Raw genomic sequence first — 26,038 nt, 5'->3', positions numbered from 1 at the left:
GCTAGTAGAGTCTTATAGACCTATCTCACTGCTAAATTCAGATTATAAGCTACTAACGTCAATAATAGCTAGCAGACTACAGCCGGTAATTAAAGGTATTATACATGAAAATCAAGTCGGCTTTATGCAGGGGAGAAGTCCAGTTAAGAACCTTAGGAAGATTATGATTATTCTGGACTACCTCTGGAATAACCCAATAGCAACAAATCAAAAGGGAGCGGATACAGCTATTCTTTCTTTAGATGCAGAGAAAGCATTTGACTACATAGGTTGGGGTCACTTGTTCATGACAATAGATAAATTCGGGTTTGGAGGGCATTTCAATAATTTTATCCAGTCATTATATAGTAATCCAGTCTCTGCCCTTATTGTAAACAATACAACTACAGATTCTATCCCATTGCATAGAGGCACCAGACAAGGTTGCCCATTGTCCCCCTTGCTTTTTAACATATCACTTGAACCATTAGCTATATTACTACGGGAGCAGCTAGACGGTATTAGTATTGGGGGACAAAAATTTATACTATCATTATATGCAGATGACCTGCTGGTTTTCTTAAATAACCTTGAAGTTAATCTACCTAAGCTTATATCGAGTATGCAACTTTTCGGCGCAATCTCGGGCTATAGAATCAACTTCAATAAGTCAGAATTATTGTGGATAACAAAACCAATAAATAGGTATACAAAACACCCCTTTAAGGAAGCAAAACATATTACCTACTTAGGTATAGTTCTAACCAATAACCCACTAGACTGGTATGATATGAATATTTCACCTTGCCTAGGGGAAATGCAGAAACAACTGGATAGTTGGATTAGCCTCCCGATATCATTAATACCACGTATCATGCTAATTAAAACTATAATATTTCCCAAAATTCTATACTTTTTGCAAAATATTCCTGTAATGCTTAAAAACAGGGATATTATAAAATTCAATTCTATGTGTGCCAAGTTTATTTGGAAAGGGGGGAAATCGCGGATTGCCCTAACCAGGCTAATGAGTGATAAGATGGCAGCAGGATTAGCATTTCCTAATATTAAATGTTATAATTGGGTTTCTTTAATCAAGTTTGCTGTGGATTGGGTGACACAAAAAGAACACTTAACTCTATATCAGTGTGAGTCCAATATTATAGCCCCATTTACTCTGAATGCGTTGCTGCACTGTCCAATCAAAAAATTACCCTGTAATGTTAATAATTTAATTACATTCAAGAATATTATTTGTGCATGGCAGAAGTTCTGTGCTGAAATACAGATTAATCCTCATGCAACCGAATTGTTAACAATTCAGGGAAATCCAGAATTCCAGCCAGGTCATGCCTCTCGAGTCTTCCAGGGCTGGGAGGAAAAGGGATTAAAGTATGTTAAACAACTCCTCCTACCAGATGGCAGGATTGATGTATTTAATTCTATCTGTTCCAAATACGGAATACATAGTAAAGATTTCTTTGCCTATTTACAGGTCCGACACTATCTATCAGATATTCAAAAAGAATTTAAACCAAACTGGTCTCTGGGCCCCTTAACGGCCGGAATTAAAATATATCAAGTAGGAAAATTTTCAATTGCAACTTTCTATAGTATCTTAAATACGAATAGTAACTTAAAACAAATCACATATATACAACTGACATGGCTAAGATATTTTCCAAATATATCTATAACAGATGTACAGGGAAGTATCAGAGCAATAAACGAATCATGGGTCCCAACAGCATGGCGTGAATCACATATAAAAATATTATATAATGTTTATATTACTCCTAGTAAAAGGTCGACGTGGTCCGCGAATATCTACTCCTGTACTCGATGTAACAAAGAGAAGGCAGATATACTGCACTGTCTATGGTTATGCCCCAAGATTTATCAATTTTGGTCTAAAATAATTTATTGGATCAATTGGATACTAAATATAAGAATATGCATAGGGCCCCAAGACATTGTTCTCTTGCTAAGATATACACCAGGAGGCAAGGAATATAAACTCATTAATACTTTAATAATACTTGCTCGCAATCTTATACTCAAAACGTGGAAAGCGACATATGCCCCAAAATTTTCTGAATTTAAGAAAGCAGTCATCATGCAACTCACCATTGAACAATATAACATACAGGATCTAAACGTAGAGCAGGTACAGGTATTTTTCTCAAAATGGGAGGAAGTAATCAAATCCCTCCCGAACATTATTCAAATCCAATTGGTCAAACCATTCCGCACTTCTATTTTTGTTATTCAAAATATCCTCACAGGGCGTTTTCCCAGATATTGGACAGATGATTCCATCAATACTGACAGATAAAGGGGGGGGGGGGCTTCCCCCTTTTTTTTTCTTTTTTTTTTTCTCTCTTCTCTTTTTTCTCTCTCTTTTCTTTTCAGTGTTTTATGTGTATGGTATAATGACTGGATAATATATATAGTTTTTAGTGTATCATATCTTAGGAAAGTATTCTAATCTGAAAATTCAGGTGACATGTCTAGTTTGTAGGGAGGGTCAGATAAGAGCATCCTACGTGAAATCAGTATAAGGATATCAAGCTGCTGCAGGTTTTTTTTTTCTTTTTTCTCTTTTCTTGTTTTTCATTCTAAAAATTAATAAGATATGATAATATCTATGATACATGTTAGGATGTAATATTCATGTTTGAGTTGATTTGTGATTATTATGAAATATTCATGAATGAATGACAGGACAGGTACACAGGCATTTGATTATTTTGATTGTTTTTCCATTTTTTAGGTTAAATTGTAATATCTGTGTTATCTTGCTATATGTATGATATGACTTGATATGATCTGATATGATACTTTTTTGTTCGAAAAATCAATAAAAAATATATTTAAAAAAAAAAAAAGGAAAGGAAAATCAATTGGTAATTTCATATCCCCCTCTGATTGTTCAGTCAAACCCAATAGCTGTTGGCTTAAAAAGAGAAAGGGTTTCTATAAATGTAGAAAAAAAGTATGCCAAACTTGTAACTATGTCTCTGAGGGAGATAGTTTTGTGTCCACATTTACACAAAAGATCTACAACATTAATTTTTACATGAACTGCAACACAACTCGTGTAATATATTAACTGACCTGTAGGGGGTGCTCTAAGCAGTATGTAGGGAGAACAAAGAGACCCCTAAAGGACAGGTTTTTGGCCCATATCAGATCAATTGAGGATGAAGAGTCTGACACCCCCATTGCTCGTCATTTCATAGAATTTCACAATGCTGACCCCAAGCCATAGACCACATACCATTGTGGAAAAGGGGAGGGGATAGAGAGACCAAACTAAATACAAGGGAAATATTTTGGATCTTTACCCTCAACACAAGTATCCCCCAAGGTTTAAATTTCAGGAGAGACATTGATCTATGTGTCTAAAGTGTATAATTACTACTATGCTAAGGCTATAATTACTGTAACCTCACTTATAATAGTGCTACACATAAAGATAGATGTGGTGTAATACTGTTAGTATATTTATGAAAATCTTAGTAGTGCTCTCCAAATAATATATCAGCTTATGGCAGGGTTATAACACAATACAAATAATAATTATCCTAATACAATAGAAATCCTTAATCAACATGCATCTACTAGAAACCATACAATTAATATAAATATCTGAATTCTTTTATTTAGTTAATATCCATGAACATTTTTTAAATATATTTGTAATAAAAGAATATGACACAATATTATATACGTTAAAACCAACTATTAAGATATGCTATCCTTCTTATAAAACCCAGAAAAATATACCTTCACAAACCAGCCTTATTTACAAATAGCCTTTTATTTAGTTAACACAATGGGACTAAGACCTTTAACATCCAAGCAATACAATTCTAAATAGTGCTTATAAACAATAGGATAATATATATATTATGCTATTTAACTGCAATTTATCCTAATACAATATTGATTTAGATACAAATCTAAACAAAAATACAATATACACTTCTGAATTATTATTATATAGTTGCATAGATAAACAATTTAAGATTGGGATTAGTTTAACAATACATAGGCTATGAAATGCTAATTTGAAATATAAACTATTTCCTTAAATCTGCTTATTATAATTTAACTGTAGTGACTATGCATATAACTTATCTTACCAATAACCTTGTATACGTTACCAAATAAACCAGACAATATCCAGTTTCCAATGTTTCTCAACAGATCCAATTTCACCTCAGAATACCAAAAAGTATAATTTGCAGTCAATGCGTAGAATAGTTCAGCTTAGCTTTGAGTAAATGGTATTTCGCGCCCAACAGGAACCAGTCACAAGTTTAGCTTAGCAGACATCTCCCTTCTCTCTCTCTTGCAATAACTTTATATGGGTTCTCCTCACTGCTGAAATTGGAAACGCCCAAATGGAAACCTTGCCTCGGATTGGCCCTTTGCAACTGAACATGGATTGGTTTATTTGGTAAGTATGTTGTCAAGGAAATGCATCCTTGCAACAACCAATCATCTAATGGCTGCAATTCTCGCATCATAACACTGGGTGGCAGCATTACAAATAGACAGCACAAAACAATGCAGCAATACAATTTCTAAACATTTTAACAAACTTAAAATCAGTATTTCTATGAAATGGTTATTCATTTTATCATAATTTACTGCAACAACTATTCACAATATTTGTTTTGGATAAGTTATATCTTAATGAATTTTCTGATCATTTTGATATGAAACATCAAATATATCTAACATTATATTAAAATAATTTATATTTCATTTAGCCTAACAGAAAGTTTATATTTCATAGTCACATCACATCAAAGTAACTTCCATATATTCATCTCACTATATTTTAAGAGATGTATTTAAAACTTCATAAACATTTATTGTACATTCATATGATATGACTTATTTCATCCTATGTATCGTCCCGTGTGTGTCACCTTTTTGGCTTCATCTGGAAAAATAGGAAAACATGTTATATATACATGTAATTCAAATATGGTATTATTAAAATGGTTATTTAATCTATACTAATTTTGAATTTATTTCCTATATAAATATCCCATGTAGATCTGAAATTATCTATTAATACAATGTGTTTATATAAAAGACCGTCACATATCCATTAAAAATATATATATTTTCTTATAATGCTGAAATGTATTTTACTTGCCTATAACATAGTTGTTTTAAAATTTCATTGTGAGCCATTTGCTTTCTCTGTGTTATCCTAAGGTCTCCACTGCCCTTTCTTCTAACTCAGTTCCCAGACTCTTCGTCTTTTACTCACCACATGGGGTCCGTTTGTATATCTCAGTGTTAGCAGCCACACAGTATGAGCCATTCAACAAATTTGTGCTAATTTTCAGCTCCTTTGTTGGCAGGAAGTCCATATATGAGTAGGTATCCTGATCTATGCATCAAAATGCTGAAATTTTCACAAAACCATGTTTGTATTTTCATCTAGGCAGCAAATGTTTTAGTGTCAAACCTTTGGAGACATTCTGTCTGCATACTAAATGGGGGGAGAGCTGAACATGAGTGAAGTCAGTTTGTCTGAAAGGAATAAATCATTTTCTCCTGATCAGTCAGATATTTGATTAAACATATATATTTATTAACCTTAAAATATATATATTTATTAACCTTACATATACCTTGACAATACTAATAAAGTTTATAGAAAAAAGTTTAATATATGGCACACTAACAATTAAGTGATGGTAGCTACTAGTTAGTGAGCATACAATACAGGCTGTAATGGAGACTATATTAATGTATGTATATACCTTTAAGTGAAATGCTTATTTAAGGTGACATGATTGGGTTACCTGTGAGCAGTGAACAAGTGCCGGAAGGCACGAAACATGTCTGCTGCAGTCTAACTCAGCAGTCTCCTTTGCCTGTCTGCCGCGGAGGCTACTATTTATGTACTGACTGTGCATTTACATGTTTTTATTGTGGATTGCCTAATAAAGATGTGTTTTATGGAACACACAATATCCAGGACATCTTTCTTTTGAACTTTGTGTACCTTTACAGCGCTTGAGACGCTGTGTTCTGGCTGGTGTATCCATATCTCAGCGTGGGACGTCATCCCACGCTCCATAGTGCCGTGAATACAGGAAGCGGGTAAGGCAGAGTGCATCGCTCAAATCTGTTTGTTTATATATATATATATATATATATATATATATATATATATATATATATATATATGGTGAGCGGTTGTCATGGAAACACATAAGAATACATAAAAATATAATGCTGTTCTAGCTATTGTGGGATTGATATGCAGATCATAATTGATATCTGCATTAGACCCTTACATGTGTCGGTCATGTGTCGGTCATGTTTACATATATTGTGGCACTCAGATGTTAATATGGGGTGTAGTGCTGGCCAACTATAACATACTCAATTATTTTAGGGATCACTAAATCATGTCTCCTTGTTAGTATAAGAGCTGGCTCCTAGATCACAATAAATTACCACACTAATTATAAACAAGTGTCAGTGCATCAGTGTCAAAAGTGGTGTAAATCCTGAGCATAAATAATGGCACAGCAGCGCAAAATAGAGATAAAAACATTATCATATTCAGTGATATGTGTGACTTAGAAAAACTATGTGGCATGAATCAACAGCAGTGAAATGGAGAATCATGCCAAAATTATCTATACACTTTTTATCCATATTTAATGGTACAAACTTAGCTGGTAGAACAGATTCCGCTAGACCTCATCTGTCAAGGTAACCTTCCCCTCCATGCCTCTTGAAGTATGCATAGAAACCCGTGGGTACCCACTAGGATGAAAATCCATGTGAATAGTCTCGGGTGACAGTGCATACAACAGTAGCTGGTAGATTCCAATGTGGCATTATTTTGTGTAGAACGGTTCGAAGTCAAGGACAGTATTAAATCCTTCAGGAACCAATGTATCAAGCATGTTTCCACTTGTAACAGCCTAGTATCTCTGTCACCACCTCTTCTCAGTGGTGGTACGTGGTCAATTACCATAGATCTAAGGCTGGATAGACAGTGGTTGTGTTCGGCAAAATGTCGGGCAACAGGTTGCTCCGAATGACTTTGTCTCAGTGCCTCACGTATTGCGCAGCGATGCTTCGCCATACGGTCTCGGAAGCTCGTTATGGTTATGCCAATGTAGACCAAGGAGCACGGACAGATCAACATATAAATGACATATGTGCTGGTGCACGTTAATCTGTATCGGATGGTGTATTGCTTGTTGGTATGCGGGTGTTGGAACGTCTGGCCCCTCAACATGGTGTTGCATGTAACACAACTTCTAAGATAAAATGGTTTTGGTAGGAGCCCCAAGGGAGGCTGGGTCAGGTTTTGAGTTGAACTCAAACGTCACTAGGGTCCAGTAATGAATATTCTAAAGAAGTTATATTGTAGATGAAAACCTAATAACAGGTAGGATTACCTGAGGATTGTGTCTATACAAATTTATTACACATATATTAGATTCAAATCACATAAGGAATTAAAAATTAAACATTAGACATGATAGATATAAAAGACATGGATCCATGTTAACATGTACACATAAAAATAACAATAAATTGCTAAAAGTTATCTAGAGAACTACAACAGATATCTTGATATTGACTAAAAGTGATTGGACTCTTAGATACAAGGTAGTGTTAAATGAGAACACTCCAAGTCCTGATTTCTAGTAATTAGTGGATCCTAGGGGATTCCTCAAAAAATTACAATATATACAACAATGGATACAATAAAAATACAAATGCAATATAAAACAAATTTGAATCAAATGTTCTGTGTGGGTATGAATAATATCAATATCCGTTAGTCCATTTTGGTCCCAAACAGACAGTCAAACGATAAAGTGGTGTAAATATCCAGTGAGATGTGAAGCAAATCCTAGTTCAAATTTTGAAAAAATTGTGAAAAATTATGAAAAATTGGAGGTGAAAAATCAAAAGTACAAATCCAAAAAATACAATTCCAAAAAGTTAATTAAAAAGTATTTTGAAAAAAGTGAAGTAGTCATAAATCCACTGAGTCTTGAGAAATGCCCCACAAGTGGGCCGAAACGCGTTGGCTTATATGGTGAGATACTTTTCATTGTTTTAAATTTATCATATGCAATACTACTCTATGTTGTATCTCTTTTTTTTCACAGGTTTTTAGGATATTATCATTATTATTATTTTTTACTTTTTACTGATTTTATATCGATTCCCTTCAAGGATTGTTTGATTACCCACAAGGTTTTGCACCAAGTCTGGAAGCACTATACCACTATAGTGGATTTGTGACTACTTCACTTTTTTCAAAATACTTTTTAATTAACTTTTTGTAATTTTTGGAATTGTATTTTTTGGATTTGTACTTTTGATTTTTCACCTCCAATTTTTCATAATTTTTCACAATTTTTTCAAAATTTGAACTAGGATTTGCTTCACATCTCACTGGATATTTACACCACTTTATCGTTTGACTGTCTGTTTGGGACCAAAATGGACTAACGGATATTGATATTATTCATACCCACACAGAACATTTGATTCAAATTTGTTTTATATTGCATTTGTATTTTTATTGTATCCATTGTTGTATATATTGTAATTTTTTGAGGAATCCCCTAGGATCCACTAATTACTAGAAATCAGGACTTGGAGTGTTCTCATTTAACACTACCTTGTATCTAAGAGTCCAATCACTTTTAGTCAATATCAAGATATCTGTTGTAGTTCTCTAGATAACTTTTAGCAATTTATTGTTATTTTTATGTGTACATGTTAACATGGATCCATGTCTTTTATATCTATCATGTCTAATGTTTAATTTTTAATTCCTTATGTGATTTGAATCTAATATATGTGTAATAAATTTGTATAGACACAATCCTCAGGTAATCCTACCTGTTATTAGGTTTTCATCTACAATATAACTTCTTTAGAATATTCATTACTGGACCGTAGTGACGTTTGAGTTCAACTCAAAACCTGACCCAGCCTCCCTTGGCGCTCCTACCAAAACCATTTTATCTTAGCATTTTTCTTATGGGTAACTAGGGACCCATTGGTATTAGGAGCTATAGGTCCATATTAGTTAGCGCTGGTGGATAATCTTTCCTACTAATGTAACACAACTTCCACATGTGTAGCATCCTGGTTTGGACGTCTTTAGCCAGGTATCCTTTTGATAGCACTTAACCGGATCGGTCTTCACCAATAGATCACTTAGGTTCTCCGCCCTGCGATACACCATCCTGGGTGGCTGCATCCTTTGAAAGGGGAGAGTCGGATCAGTTCCCAGAATTTCCATGCGCCGACCTCCTAAGCATACTGCTGCTTGGAGTATATGTGGTGACAAAGTTCAGCTGTTCAGTTTCCAAGCTGGTTTTTTCACATCCCCTCTTATTCGGATCATGCATCAATTCATCCTTGATCTTGCGGACCATCCTTTTGTCATAGCCTCTGGCTACCAATTTGTCTTCCATCACTGTCAACTGCTTAATCATAGTGGATACCTCACTATTGTTACGAATAACCCGCATAAGTTGAGAGGTGACAATCCCTACTTTTTGATGGCTGGGGTGGAAGCTCCTGGCCTCTAACAGAGAATTGCGGTCGGTTGGCTTTGTATATAACGAAGTTCCAAAGGAGCATCCATCCTCAGTCATAATCTTGTAGATGTTCAGATCTAAAAAATGTACAGCCTCATCACTATATTCCAATTTAAAGCGAATGGGACAGTCCATGGTGTTCAAACATGCCACCCACTTTTCCAACTCATCTTTATTCCCTCCCCATACCAGAAACACATCATCTATGTAACGTACATAGTACCTGATATGGGGGTGAGTAAATGGTTTCATGGCTGTCTGTTCATACCATGCCATATATAGATTGGCATATGTGGGTGCCATGTTTGAACCCATGGCTGTCCCTGACACCTGCAAAAAAATAACCATTCTCAAATTTAAAGAAGTTTTTCTCTAAACACAGAGTGAGAAACTCGCATAAATACTCATTTGGAGGGCCCTCATACAGTGGATTCCCCGTCACCATGGACCTGACAGCCGCAACACCCCCCCCCCATGAAGAATGGAGGTGTATAGGCTGTCCACATCCATGGTGACAAGGATATCATCATGCTCAAGCATAGTATAACCTCTTAATATATTTAATAAACTGGGTGAATCCTGCAGGTATGCTGGAGTTCCCTTTACCACCGGTTGGAGATAATGGTCTACATAGATGGCTAAATTAGACAATAGGGACTCCCTGGCAGACATTATAGGTCTGCCAGGGGGATTAGTGAGAGTCTTATGCACTTTTGGTAGCAGATATAGTACTGGTGTTTTAGGGTGATCATTTATCAAAAACTCAATCTCTTGCTCTGATAGTAGACCTGCTTCATAGCCCCTGTTGAGGCATTCATCAATGTGCTTTTTAAATATCTTACTCAGGTTCCCCTTCAACTTGACATAGGTGTTTGAATCAGAGAGCTGCCTATAGGCCTCTGCCCTATAGTCCACATAGTCTTGCACGACTATGGACCCGCCCTTATCCGCCGGGCGGATAACAATGCTGTTATCATTACTTAGTGTTTTAATGGCCTTCTTCTCTTCTAAATTCAAATTTGGGTAAACAGGAAAGGGGGCTTCATTAGAGATATCATTACATAACATCCTTGTGAAATTCCTGATAGAAGGATGCGTGTATGTGGGTTCAAATGATGAGGGCTTCTTAAATTTAATTGCAGGCATATTGGGTTCATTCTTAAAATGATCCTTTAATTTGAGCTATCGCTGTAATCTGTGGATATCTACAATAGAGTTAAACTTGTCACATCTAGGTGTAGGTATAAATGATAGACCTCGATTTAAAACCGAAGTTTCCACATCGCTTAAAGAGCGACTGCTCAAATGATATATAATGTTTACTTCTTTTTGTGTTGTCTCCTGCGGTTTGCGTCTACCTCGCCTGATGTGCGTGCGTCTTGATCTTTTGAACTTACCGCCAGCGGCGGGTTCGCCGCTGATCTGGTTACCCCAGAAAAAGACTGTGCCTGACTAGATGTTTGTTTGTCGCCACTGTCATTAGTGTCTACAATATTTTTATCATTGTCTGATGAATCACCACTAGTGTCCACTAGGCTCAGATTTTTACGGGTCCTTACATTTCTACGCTTATATCTATTAGAGGTGTTCTCCTTGCCATAAAGCCATCTATATAGGCGCCTATCCCTATAATCACTTTCAACTGTATTCAGTTTCTTATTTTTAAATGCAACCAACTCTCCTCTGTATTTAGCAACCATGGTCTCAAGTTTACCCACCCACTCCTGGGTTTTATCCTCAACTAAAACATGGTAGCTCTGTGCTTTAGTGGCCTCAAGTTCTACTTTAATCTTTTGTTCAAGTCTAGAGACTTCCTCTATAACTAATAACATTAGGTCATATGAGCATTTATTGAGTATTGAGCACCACTTCCTACAGAACTCCATGTTTTGTCTGCCTAATGTGGGGATGTTCTTAAATCTGAAACCTCTAGTTATATATTTTTTACGGTGATATCCTGACAAATAAACTGCATGCAGATGGTAGTCAATTTCTTTCTTGTGCAAATTAAGCAGTTTATAATAAACATTGATAGGGGGTCACCCCTCAACTCACTTAGGTCATCAGTCACACGAATCCGGTCAGCATCTTCATCTGTAAATACAAAGGGTTCAGTATTGAAGTCCTCATCCATAAATAGGTTACCCATATCTACTGCTGTAGAAGCCATAGCCACAATAGTCTGTGCAGTTTAAAAGCAAAAAGAAGTATAAATGGTGTGCAATTGGTAGTTTGGTTGTAATTTCAAATGGTATTCCAAAATGTTAGTTACAAAAAGTGGAGTGCTTATTCCAAATAAACCACATAATGTCCAAAGAAGGTTAAGCACATCAAACTATTTTTCCAGCAGCCAGGGTGCACTTTAAAATGTATACAAAAAGTCCAGCAGAAAAGGCACTCACTGTTCACATAAAAATTTACTTTTAATAAATATGCAAAGATTTACACCCCAGCACTACACCCCATATTAACATCTGAGTGCCACAATATATGTAAACATGACCGACACATGTAGGGGTCTAATGCAGATATCAATTATGATCTGCATATCAATCCCACAATAGCTAGAACAGCATTATATTTTTATGTATTCTTATGTGTTTCCATGACAACCGCTCACCATATGATTGGCCAGCATTATAACACAGGGTTACGTGAGCACAGCGGATATAGCTAGGAGGTTCAGTGCAGTGTCAATATACCTATGCTGATATCGACCTTTATAAAAATAGTGCTGTTGATTATAGATTTTATCGAGCCCATTTGTGTATGGGTCAGGTGACACACTATGCCGGTTTCCATGGTAACCGTTCGCAATATAACTAGCCAGGACTACGATATACATTTTTATCTGAGAGCTATAGTTTAATAGGCTGAGGTGGGTACCTATCTGCTTTAAGACGCTATAGATCATGGATTATAAGTTAGCCTCACAGTGTCTAAAGTGGTAATGTCTTTAGTGTCTTTGTATTTATGTTGCCATGACAACTAACAATAGCGTGATTGGTTGATGTTTCAACATGGGAACACGCAGCATGATGACGTCATTACGTCACCACGTGAGCAGTGAATCAGACACAGGAGCGCAAATAGGTTTGTTTGCTGGTATATAAGGGAGTGTATTTGTTGGGTAAGATAGGTGAGTTTTTGGGATACCAAGGATATTTTGTATTGCTGACATTTGACAAAGGTGTTTTGTAAACACCAAAACTTTATGTCTTTTTAAATCTTTGCATATTTATTAAAAGTTAAATTTTATGTGAACAGTGAGTACCTTTTCTGCTGGACTTTTTGTATACATTTTAAAGTGCACCCTGGCTGCTGGAAAAATTGTTTGATGTGCTTAACCTTCTTTGGACATTATATATATATATATATATATATATATATATATATATATATATATATATATATATATATATATATATATATATATATATATATATATGACCAAATGAGAAGTGATAGAAAAAAATAGAACTGGAGAAATCACTAGAATCTAAAGTTTAACACCACAAAGTGCAAAATTATGAATTTAGGAAAGAAAAAAATCAAAGGTTAAAGGGATATTAAACAGTGCTCCTTTGGTAAAACAAATATAGAAGTAAACATAAAAAGAAAGATTGTGCAAAAAAAACAGCAAACAACTTACCTGTTTTCTTGCAAATTAGCACTTTGGTTTTAAAAGTTCTCCACTCTTAACACACTGGGGGAAGGGGCTACAATGAGAATTTCTAAACTTTATTCTGAGCATGAGCAAATCTGACTCTCTGTTATATAGTCTTTTCACTTTATAGTAAGCCAGCCTAGAGGTTTTATGACATCAGGCTAAGATAAAGCTTTCTGCAGAGGCCTCATGTTCTAACAGAATAGCAAACCTATCAGATCAGCAAACGGAAGTGACGTTCTGTCAGCTGTCTAATCAAAAATACTCACTGCGCATGCACTCCTCTGTCACAACCCATCAGATTCTATGTTGTTAGTGCGGCCGCTCGTGCTAACAACATAGCCATCAGATAGTTGGACACTTGTTAGAGCGCATGCGTCTACAAACGCCTTTTTATATATATATATATATTAAACCTGCCACAAACTGCAGCTACTGGGCATTTATTTTATAAATTATATATACATGGGCATTGCGCTCCTCCGCGTAATCACTTTTATTCCAAAAAATAAAAAGTGTCCATGTGTTCTTAGTATGCACAGTTGCAAATTAAATAAAATGTAATATATATAATAATTTCTTACATTGTATTTAATTGGCACTTAGGCACAGCTGATCAACTTCTAGTGTGGTACCCCCTAGGCACAGCTGGTACAAGATCACAGACATCAAATTGTTGGACACTTTTTATTTTTTGGAATAAATTCCCATGTATATATAATTTATAATAAACATGCCATCCTGGAAAATTTGGGAGATGCAGAACCCAGTAGAAAAAGGTCCTAGAAATGTACAGGCAAAATATGGCGACCCTAGTTAAGATACCCCCAGTCCATCTTTAAATCTCTAAGCATTAACCAGAAGATCCCAAGAATAATGAATCCTATGTGACTACCATTACCCTTGTAATCTAGTATTAATATGACTCCTGTGCTTCTAACGCATTTTGAGGGATTGCCACAGGCTAAGAGCTCTGTCACCATCTGGTTTTGATAAAACGATTAATAAAGGAAATATAGGACATCCAATCAATTCCCTCTGAAACACTCATATCCTGACTAACATTGCCAAAAGCCAAACCACCTTGTCCACAATACATATCATATCATTAGAGCACAGATTGTTGGGAGATATGTGGCTAACAAGTATGTGATTGTGTAAATGTCATTGCACAGGTGTATGATGTTTAGTAATGTCTCTAGTATGTGTAAGTCGGCTATCGTATCGTATCTATCTATGTTTCCTACAAAACTAATAGTCCGTCTGATAACAAAGACAACAGCGCTTTCATTGGTTAAGACACAGGGGGCGTGTCTGACGGGCCTGCTTTTTGGAACATTTTCTAGAATTTTTTGCTCACCGCTTTTTTCCCCCGCAGGAGTTAAAACCCACTACGGGTGTGTATTCTTGTGCTCGGGCACTAAGGTGACGGTAACGTTTATTTTTAGATGCCGGTGTAGCTGCGAACACTCTCTCACTTGTACCGGCCTGCAGACTGTGTGGGTGTATTATTCTTATGTCGCACGTCTAATTATATCTCTTTTTATATTTAGGTTCACGGTTGCAGCACAAAGATGGAGTCCTCCGCAGGTGTGTTTGTTTTTTTCGTGGTGTTTTATGCTTAACTCATTGGCTGCTGTAGTTTTTTTTTTTTTGTAATCTCATAGCCTAGGGGCAATCAGTGCACGCTGTACCAACACGTGTTTCAGGACAGGATGGTGTGGGGCACCGAGGTAGTCGCTGTCGCTTGTTATGTTTCTATACTAGTATGACTTTGCTTTTGGTCCTTTCCACTTTTAAACCTGTAAGCTGTTTGCTTCTGATCAGCTTCACGTTCGCTGAAGATGGGGTCCTTGTTATTTAACACCTTACTGTTTTAACTGACTTTTTATATTCCATTGTTACCATTTGTAAATAAATATCAGCTAACATCCGATCATATCTGGCATCATGTAAACCATAGGTCATTCATCAAAATGCAAATAGAGTCTTACAAACTATATTTCTAGCTTTAAGGTTTGAGTGAACTCCCTCAGGCTTTTAAAAAGTTACTGGCTACTTAATTCTGACACCCAAGTTTCCTATACACGTCAAATACTGGCATTGTGTATACACTTAGATTTGTGTAGGTGGGTAACTTGGGTGCATCTTTGTTGTGTTATTTATAGCAATACAATTTCTTAGAATAGTACCAGCTTTGAAACTAAGTGTGCATTTTCAACATTTTAAGTAATTCGTTTTTAGATGGCTTAACTTTTACTCTTTAATATGGACCAGTCAGCACAGTAGATTTGCATAATCAACAAATGCAAGATAACAAGACAATGCAACAGCACTTAGTCTGAACTTCAAATGAGTAGTAGATTTTTTTTTTTCCTGACAATTTTAAGTTATGTCTTTTTCCACTCCCCCTGTACCATGTGACAGCCATTCGCAAATGCATACACGTACCATGTGACAGCAATCGGCCATTCACAAATGCATACACACCTATTCTTGCACATGCTCAGTAGGAACTGGTGACTCAAAAAGTTTAAATATAAAAAGACTGTTCACATTTAGATAATGGAAGTAAATTTGAAACTTGTTTAAAATGACATGCTCTATCTGAATAGTGAAAGTTTAATTTTGATTGAGTGTCCCTTTAAGTTTCACTGTGCAACATAGACAGGTTCAAGAAATTAAATATGAGCAATGTTCTTAGGGACAGTCAATACCAAAATTTTTATTTTTTAAAAAGATAATGCCCTTACAACCCATTCCCCAGCTTTGCATAACCAACATTGTTATTTATATAATTTATAACCTTTTAAACCTCTAAACTTCTGCCTGTTTCTAAGTCACTAGAGACAGCCTCTTATTACATGCAAGGTTTTTTTTTTATTATAAGCTTTTCACAACATGGGAGTGCTAGTTCATGTGAGCTATCTAGATAACATTGTGCTCACATCTGTGGGTTGTGGCAGACACTGTACCTATTGGATAAATGCAAGTCCATAGATAAGTCATGTGATCAGGGCTGTCAGAAAAGTCTTAGATACACTGTAATCACAGAGGTTAAAAGTATATTAATATAACAGTGTTGGTTATGCAAAACCGGGGAATGGGCAGTACGTAATAAAGGAATTATCTATCTTTTTAAACAATAACACATTTTGAGTTGACTGTCCCTATAAAAAAACTAGAAAAAAGCATGTTTCAATTTTTACCTTTCTTTCCCTTAAAGGGAAATTGTAGTACAAAAATGACATTCTGTAATTTCTTAGTCCATGTCATTTTAGCACTATTGACCCTGCAATTCTATGTGTTTAACTCCTGCAAAGGTGTTACAAATCAAGAACCGTTCAGGGATACACCAATTGAATAGCCTGATAGAATCCAGGTTCATCATCTCCTTTGATGTTGCTTATTAGGACATCTATAACTGTTGTAGGGTCTAATACATCTTAAAAGAGCAAGATATTAGAACGCACAATTTTACAACAAAAGCAGGCAAAACAAATTATATACAGAAATGTTTTAATGTGGGCTCACTGTCCTACTTCTGCTACACCCTTGATTTTACAATGTATAGCCATTCTCTTTAACTTTCAAGGATTTGCCCTATGCCATTAAAGGAGCAGAATGTTAAAATGAAACAGCCATGATTCAGATCATGTAGTTTGTGTGTGTTATTAATGTGCTCTTATGCTTGGCAGTGGATACCATCTGAAAAGTTATTGGAGCATGTTTAATATACTGCACTTTTGGAATTGTAGTCCTCTGGGCACGTTTGCAATGTTGGCATGCAATATCCTTTTCAGATTGCTGACAGTAGGCGCTATTGATTTATTTAGCAAGCGACTCCTAATGAGGAAATACAATCATTTTATTTGTGCAGAGTTGAAGCTTGGCAAGAAGCTGAATGAGGGCAAGACGAAAGAGGTGTATGAGTTGCCAGATCACCCTGGCTGTGTATTGATGCAGTCAAAGGACCAGATCACAGCAGGAAATGCAGCCAGGAAGGATCACATGGAGGGAAAAGCATCCATCTCTAATAAGACCACAAGCTGTGTTTTCAAGCTCCTGCAGGAGGCTGGTAAGGATTTTGTAAGAAAGGCGTACAGTGTACATAATGTAAGTCACGTGCAAAAATAAACTGCTTGAATAGGTTATGTGCAATAATGTTATTATATATTTAACCCATTCAGAACATTTAAACATGTTGATAGCTTCAGAACAGCAATGGGAGCTAGTTGAACACATATGGTGAGCCGACATGTGTGTGTGATCACCAGTCGGCTCCCAGTAGTGCACTGCATTGCTTAGGATACTTGCATATACTTTTCAACAATGGAAACCATAAGTACAAAGTCAATTTTATAATGCTGTATTAAAATTGCATTCTGTATCGGACCCACAATAACACAATTTTTTTCCAATTCAATTTGAGAGCATGTGGCTTTGTAGAATATAAAGCAGATTTCTGTAAACACCAGGCCATATTATCTTTACTGTATAATGGCTTTTAAGATAAGGCATCCGTGAATAACCCCCCAATAAAATGAATGTGTATATCATATTTTTTTTTATAAATAAGTCTGTCTTCAATAAAAGAAAAAAAAAATGTATGTTCAAGAACACTCCCTAAAAAAAATTTTGGTTTGTGTCTTATCCCTTTTGTGAGTTAAACGCAGTTAAAAGGGACAATGCTGTAAAGATAGCATGCTCTGATTTAATTAAAACATTTATTTTTTTGCTTTAAAATCTCAATTTAACCTATCGCTAACTTTTTTTTTTTATAATTGTAGTGTAATTATTTTGTTCAAAATAATAGACCATTAAATAATTCAGAGAATTCAAATTTTAACAACTTTCCAATTTACTTCTATTAAATGTTCTTCATTCTCTTGGTATGTTTTGTTAAACATGCAGGTACACTCAGAAGCATGCATGTGGCAGCAGTTTTGCACAAATGAACACTAGATGGCAGCACCTTTTTTTTTTTTTTTTTCCCCCCTGCCTTGTAGTGTTCCAGACAAGTGCACGCTTCTATCTAGATCTCTCTTCAACAAAGAGATTCTCTATATGAATCAAGAGACCTTTGGGGTTTCATGTGCCTTTTTAATACGGTAGAAGTGCATAAAAAGACAATGCTATAGCACTTTTTAATGTATTTAATTTTCACTTCAGTTTGTCAGCAGTCTGTTTTATGTAGTTCTGTAGTTGATTGCACAACTGTTGAATTAGAAGAATTTTTATTTTTTCCTCCCTCAGGCATCAAGACTGCTTTTGTCAGGAAGTGCAGTGAAACTGGTTTCATTGCTACACATTGTGAGATGATCCCTATTGAATGGGTGTGCAGGAGAATTGCCACAGGCTCATTCCTTAAAAGAAACCCTGGCGTCAAGGAGGGCTACAAGTTTTATCCTCCCAAAGTAGAGATTTTTTTTAAGGTAACTAAAATATTTCCTAAGAGCCTTTTATATGGCACTTGCAGACAGATGTCAAAGGGGCGTTAAACACCTGTTGCTATTGTGCTTTTTCTCACGCTCACAAGAGGCCAAAAAGCAACCTTTTTATAACCTAGGTTTAAAGGGACAGTCAGGTTAAAATCTTTTCCAATTTACTTTTATTTCCAATTTGGCTTTGTTCTCTTGGTGTTCTTAGTTGAAAACTAAACCTAGCAGGTTCATATGCTAATTTCTTAGACCTTGAAGGCTGCCTCTAATCTGAAAGCATTTTGACAGTTTTTCACCACTAGAGGGCGTTAGTTCATGTGTTTCACATAGATAACATTGAGCTCAGGCACGTGAAGCTCCTTGGAGTCAGCACTAATTGGCTAAAAATGCAAGTCTGTCTAAAGAAAAGAAATAAGGGGGCAGTTTGCAGAGGCATAGATACAAGCTAATCAGAGGTCAAAAGTATATTATAACTTTGTTGGTTATGCAAAACTGGGAAATGGGTAATAAAAGGGATTATCTACCTCGGTTTTTAAAAAAAAAACAGTTCTGGAGTTTACTGTCCCTTTAAGCCAGCTATTTGATTTGCAGCATTTTAGGTTAGTTTTCATTTTTTGGCCTGGGGAGTGTGTGGGGCAAGCACAATTTTTATACAAGAGGCATTTAAAGTGATATGAAACAGTGTTTTTTTTTTTTTGTTTTTTTTTTTAAAACAAAGCTAAAGTAAACCTAAAAAGAAACACATTTGTGTTAAACTGCAAACATGCCTACAACTAAATAACAGCAGACATTACAGAACTTAGGTTCTAATGTCACATTATTTTTACGTCCTCTACTGAGCATAGGCAATGAACTGATTGTAGCTAGATTAGATGTCTCCTAACACCACTTTAAAGAAATAAATGCTAATTTTCCTTCCTGTCACTGCCCAAGAGGGCTGGGGTATCTAGGAAGTAATGGACCCAGCACAAATCAAGCTAGTAATAAAAGGTAAAATCCTTTACAAAATGTCAAGTAATAAATATTGAAATTATTTCTATGACTTATAACCCACTGCCTCTGGGTTGCTTAGTGCTTTATTACAAACTGTTTTATATCCCTTGAATGTCTTTTTTTTTTTTTTTTTTTTTTTTTTTTTTTTCTTCTCCTCCTTTAAATTTTAATGTGGGGTGGTGACTAGCACATGTTGCTTCCAAATAGGGTTTTACTGGTGCTTTTTACTTACTATGGTAATCATAAACAGAGCTGGGGGGCATTGCAGTTCATGCCTGCATGGTCAAGAGGATTTGGGTGTGCACTGCTAATGTTTTGGGAGAGTTTTTATTTTATGTGGTTGTTTGGTTATATATGATAGTGAGTGGGAATTGTCACCAATGTTGTGATTAAAGGAATTGGCATGGTGAGGAAGATGTTAGGTAATTTATTATTAATAGGAGTTTTTATTTATTAAGAATAGTACATTTGAATTAAAATGTAAAGAAGTTACATTGTGTGTAACTGCATATTATTTGATTTCTTACAGGACGATGCTAATAATGATCCTCAGTGGTCTGAGGAGCAACTGATTGCTGCAAAGCTCAACTGTGCAGGACTGGTGATTGGCCAAGCAGAGGTAGATATAATGAATCACTCTACAGTGGCCATCTTTGAGATTCTAGAGAAGGCTTGGTTAACCCAGGACTGCACACTAGTAGATATGAAGGTATGTGTGTAGTACATTTAGATTATTGGTTTTTATAAAAGAACTATGTAACCAGAAGTGTGTGACAACCTATCCCTCACATCTATATAAGCTTATTGGACATCTTTCTGGGAAGGCTTTCCACAAGGTTTTGGAGTGTTTGTGGGAATTTGTGCCCATTCAGCTATAAGAGCATTTATAAGGTCAGGCACTGATGTTTTACAAGGTCTGCCATGCAACTGGCATTCAAATTCATCCCAAAGATGTTCAATGGGGTTGAGGTCAGGGCTCTGTGCAGGCCACTTGAGTTCCTCCACACCAGATTTGTCATACCATGTCTTCATGGACCGTGCACAGGGGCACTGTCACACTGAAATGGGTAGGGCCTTCAGAAAACACTTGCCACTAAGTTGGAAGCACCAAATTATCTAATATATCTTTGCATCCTGTAGCATTAATGACTCTTCACTGGAACGAAGCGGCATAGCTCAAACCCTGAAAAACAGCCCCAAACCATTATCACTCCTCCATTACACTTTAAAAAAAAATATATATACATTGTGTGGACTAGTAACTTGTGTATGTTTCTTACTGGTTTTCAACCTTCATACCTTAGTTACCTCTTTCTAGAAGTCTCAATGACTAAAGGAATCTCCTCTGTGTTTGAGACATACTGGCATTCAGACTGGTAACTGTAAAAATGTAGACATGCCATAGCCTCAGGTTTTTTTTATTTACATTTTGTTAGATTTAGTCATTTGACTATATGTTTCCGCTTCTGTCACAGCTGTTCTGTATCTGAGGACAAAAAGCCTTCACTGAGAAATTAGAACGATGATGGATTGGGTATGATTCGAAGTTAAAAGCTTTATATTTTTGTCTTGTTTTAATAAAATCAGATTGAGTTTGGGGTTGATGTGACCAAAAAGGAGATTGTCCTTGCTGATGTTATCGACAATGATTCTTGGCGTCTTTGGCCATCGGGAGATAAGACTCAACAGAAGGATAAACAAGTGAGTGCTGTGTGTGGGCTTTTTTTTTTTTTTACCAGAGCTACTAGCTAGTATTTTTCCCCTATTCTTAGAAAAGGAGTTTACTCATTCCAGTATTAAATAAAAATGTAACCTACTAGCAGGAGTAAGGGCCTCTAATTTTATAGGGAGATTTTACCTGAAGCTGTATATTCTCTCCATATCTGCTCAATTCACTCACCTAGGTGAACAAGATCAATAGGCAGTCATGCATGTAGAATAATAAGGAAGCGATCAAGACTGACAAAGGGGTGGGGAAGACTGTAATAAAGTACTATTTAAAAAAATAAATCCTAATCCCCTAACTTATCTGTGTATAAAGTAATGGCTACAATGCTGAAACTTGGGTTACCGTTATATAATCTCTTGTGGTAAAGCCAGTCAGGGACAGTGTGCAAACAATCGCTTTTTAACAAGGGGTTTAAAGTCCTTTTTAGAATTTCTATATTCAACACATCTCTTGTTTTGCACACTTTATCTGTCCCTAATTATCCTCATCAGAGGAGGCTTAATAAGGATAACCTAGGTTTCAACATTGTGGCTCCCATTACATAATTTTGGGTAATTTGCAAAGCCAACAATTTTCAGAGTTAAGTTACAGGAAAAGGGGAGATAATTAAATTTATTTACACAAAATTAAACATTTTGTAGGGCTTAAACGTGTGTATATTTATTTGTACAGCTCAGGAGCCACAGAAAACCACTGGTCCTGAACAGCTACTGCTGATTGGCTCAGCTGTTATGTCTGCTTGAGACCAGCATTTCTCTCTCTGGCTCCTGAGCAGTACATTGACTGTTTATTTTTTTTAAACCTTTTTTTTTGCAGGGGTTAAACAGACTTGCAGGGTCCAGACAAGGTTAATGCCTCTAGAGTATTTTTATCCCCAATGCTGTGACTAGGGGCATAAATAAGCTCCTCTGATCAAGCATGCACTTTGTGGAATGTTGTAGGGTCAAATAGGCAGGATATTTTTGTACAGGAAATAATCAATTTACATTAGTTAATTAGACCATCTAATCTGTATAAAAATGATGTAGAACTCATAAATTGGACAAATCCTGCTTACCATTGTCAGCAAATTCTTTTGTTAACCCTTGCACAGACTTATCGGGACCTAAAAGAAATAACACCTGAGGCAATGCAAGTGGTGAAAAGGAACTTTGAATGGGTTGCGGACAGAGTGGAGGTAAGCTCTTGTGAAACTATCTCAGAGAAATATTATTGTCCTAATCACATTTTGACACACAAAGCTGGAATCTGACTTAAAATTCTCCTATTGAAAGGCGCAGTTGGTCTAAAAGAAGCTGCTACATAAAAGGGAAGCGCTCTCTCAGTAACGACCAGCTCAATAACTTTTTAGCTTGCTCTATGGTGATTTACCACCAGGTTGCAGCCTCTCTTAGCCCAATAATGCTTTTCACACACTACTTTCCTGAAGTGGATCAGTCTGATGCTGCCTAACAAGATCAGTCTAGCCCCGAAATACCGGGTAATCTCTTGCTGAACATGGCAACCCCGAATGATAGTCTTGACCTTCATTGGGCCTTGTCAGTGAATAGGTATTTGTCAAATAACACTTTCCTTTAAGTTACTGTAGAATCTGCTAACTTTTTAGTTACTGTTTCCTCACTAATATTACCTTTATCTTAGGAAATCAGGACGCTGCTTGATGAAATTATTTCTTTTATTATACAGAAAATAAGTATTTACATAGAAACAAGTTGCTAACTAATGTAAGGGAAGGTGGAAAAGGGGAGAGAGAGAGATGGAAGGGGAGAGGTGAGAAGAGAGCTTACCCTAGCCTACAATGGCAACTAACTTATATAGTCATTCATTCTTTCTCACAGCCCAGCCCACACTCTATCAAGTCTTCAGAGACCAGATGACATCTTTAGATCAGGGGGGTAGAATGTGACGTCCTTAGGCTGTTGGTGATAGGAACTGAGATAAAATCAGGGCCTTGTACACCATCTGATGAAAATGGCCATCTGTGCTGAAGGCTGTAAATTGCAAGGGTTGTAAAATGTCTTAGTGAATCCTGTGGTATCCTTTTGATCTATTGTTTACATACAGATTTCCAACTGGTTTCCACTTGTCTTGTCACCTCTGAACTGGAACTGTAGGTCAGTGTGCATTTAACCCTTTGTATAGACAAATGTCCCTTAGCGTTTCATTATTCAATAATGTCCATAGAAATAACAGTCTGATATTAAAGTTAGGTGTGTTCATAAAATACAACAGTTACTGGCTTTTTTTATTTTCATTTCCAGAGCTTTGCAATGTTGTCCTGTGAATATGAGGGTCCTTTTTTAAAAGACTATATCCGTTTAAACTTTTCCCAGTATATAGCCGTTTTAGGCTAATAGTATCACCTGCTGAATGCTCCACTAATTTAGAGTAGATAAAAATATTTTACCATGCCCCAATCTAATGAAACCTACTTAGCATGATTATTCCATGCCCCTGAAACAGATGATCTGACAGATGCCTTTTGTTGAGCAATATCCTCAGTGTGCAGAAGAGCATGTGATCTGTATGTGTTCTTGCCAAAACCATGAGAGAGAACACTTTGTTCTTGATGAAAGTCATGCTTTTGTCGCATTTAAATTACAATATCCCTTTACAAAGTTGCATTTGCTGCCATATATACTTTTTTTTTTTTTTTCTCCCATGTTGATGCTATCCTCGTATCCTCATTATGCTCATTAAGCCTTTTGAGAGAAAAAGTAATGTTGAAATTGTGACAAGATGCCATATAACTTGTCACTTATGTTAGAGTACATCTTCCCAAAGGCAATCATTTCATAGACTTTCACTGAATAAATTAAATTTTGATAAAAATGTGTAGCAAGCAGTATTTTCGGCTGTGTTTATATAGACTGTAAGGGCGATTCTCTCCCACTTGATTTATTAGCTGAATGTTAATATAAAAAATAAGACCATTTTAAAGCCACTATTGGAAAACGTTTCTGTGCTGCATGAGGGTAGAACTACAGGTGATTGGTTAAAGGGACATGAAAGTCAAAATGAAACTTTCAGGATTAAAGGCTGTGACACACTGCAAGCGGAGCACAGCGTGTAGATGCGGCTGTGCGCGCTCAGTGTGTCCTGCCTTTTCATCTCTGAGCACTCTGCTGCGTCAGGACGCGTACCTGAGCGCTCAGAGATGAAATAATTGAACTTTAGAAGCGACGCGGTGCGAAGCAGCTGCATCGCCTCGCGCCGCATCGCTTGCAGTGTGTCACAGCCTTTAGACCGATAATGCAGTTTTAAGAAACTTTTTAATTTTGCTTCCATTTCTTTTTTGTTAAAAAAAAAAACATACACAGGAATCAGTAGGAGCAGCATTGCATTACTGGTAGCTAGATGGTGAATGATGGCTACATATGTCTGTCATTGGCTTACCATGTGTTCAGCTAGCTCACAGTAGTGCTTTGCTGTCCTGGAGCTGACTTTAATTATGTGTTTTATCCATATGCCGGGTTAGAAACAAGCAAGCAACAGTGCAATAAAACAATGCTCTAACAGAGTATTTACTATTTTCCAGTTTTATGCCCCTTTAAGAGCAACAGGGGCATGTTGCATCTGAATTTCCTTCCTAACCACTAACTTATTTGGGAGTACGATTCAGTGTACTGTCTTTATTTTTGACAATGAAATATCAACATTGCAAATTGTGCCTCACTCCTAAGGCCCATTACATCTTGCAGTTTAGCATTGACCCAGTATTTTTGTAGGACAGAAATGTTAAAACTACAGATCACAATATTTAACAGAATAGTTTTATAGTTTGAGGGCCCTAAGCCTAACATTTGCCAATGTATTTCTGTTTTTGTTTTATCTGGCCTTCAAATGCTTAGAAATAGTCAAGTCCAAAAAACTTTCATGATTCAAACAGGGCATGTCATTTTAAACAACTTTCCAATTTACTTTTATCACCTATTTTGCTTTGTTTACTTGATAGTCTTAGTTGAAAGCTAAACCTAGGAGGTTCATGTGCTAATTTCTTAGACCTTGAAGGCCACCTCTAATCAAAATGCATTTTGATAGTTTTTCACCTCTAGAGGGCATTAGTTCATGTGTTTCATATAGATAACATTAAGCTCAGGCACATGAATTTACTGTGGAGTCGGCTCTGATTAGCTAAAATGCAAGTCTGTCAAAAACTGAAATAAGGGGGCAGTCTGCTGAGGCTTAGATACAAGGTAATTAGAGGTAAAACATGTATAATTATAACTGTTTGGTTATGCAAAACTGGGGAATAGGTAATTAAGGGATTATCTATCTTTTAAAACGACAACAATTCTGGTGTTGACTGTCCCTTTTAAGCAAATTATATATCTGGATATTAACTCATTTTACACTTTCGGGGACTGCCTTGTATTCCTACAACACATTATCTTTAAAGGGACAGTCTACACCAGAATTTTTATCGTTTTAAAAAAAAAAAAAAAAAAATCCCTTTTATCCATTCCCCAGTTTTGCATAACTAAGTTATATTAATATACTTTTTACCTCTGTAATTACCTTGTATCTAAGCCTCTGCAGACTGCCCCCTTATTTCAGTTCTTTTGACACATGACTTTTATCCTTTCACTGCTGACTCCTAGGG

At 36.2% G+C, this 26,038-nt stretch overlaps 2 protein-coding genes across 4 annotated transcripts in view; one reads left to right on the top strand and one right to left on the bottom strand.

The window, feature by feature from the left end:
- AASDH (aminoadipate-semialdehyde dehydrogenase) overlaps positions 1-11,759 on the bottom strand; it is a 269,559-nt gene extending 257,800 nt beyond the window's left edge. Inside the window, exon 1 of the mRNA XM_053703943.1 lies at positions 11,661-11,759. The gene's annotated coding sequence lies outside the window, so the exon portion shown is untranslated. The remainder of the gene's footprint in view (positions 1-11,660) is intronic.
- Positions 11,760-14,572: 2,813 nt separating this feature from the next.
- PAICS (phosphoribosylaminoimidazole carboxylase and phosphoribosylaminoimidazolesuccinocarboxamide synthase) overlaps positions 14,573-26,038 on the top strand; it is a 35,346-nt gene continuing 23,880 nt past the window's right edge. The window contains exons 1-7 of one of the 3 annotated variants that reach the window (XM_053703940.1): positions 14,573-14,669; positions 14,826-14,862; positions 17,153-17,350; positions 18,529-18,707; positions 20,236-20,415; positions 21,294-21,407; positions 22,529-22,612. In XM_053703940.1, the coding sequence (XP_053559915.1) occupies positions 14,847-14,862; positions 17,153-17,350; positions 18,529-18,707; positions 20,236-20,415; positions 21,294-21,407; positions 22,529-22,612 (771 nt within the window). In that variant the 5' untranslated portion in view covers positions 14,573-14,669; positions 14,826-14,846. The other 2 variants (XM_053703939.1, XM_053703942.1) reach the window with 2 other exon arrangements.

This window comes from Bombina bombina, chromosome 2, assembly GCF_027579735.1.
Source record: "Bombina bombina isolate aBomBom1 chromosome 2, aBomBom1.pri, whole genome shotgun sequence".
NCBI lineage: Eukaryota > Metazoa > Chordata > Amphibia > Anura > Bombinatoridae > Bombina > Bombina bombina.
The sequence above is the reverse complement of the archived record's forward strand: the minus strand, read 5'-3'. Positions and strand labels throughout refer to the sequence as shown.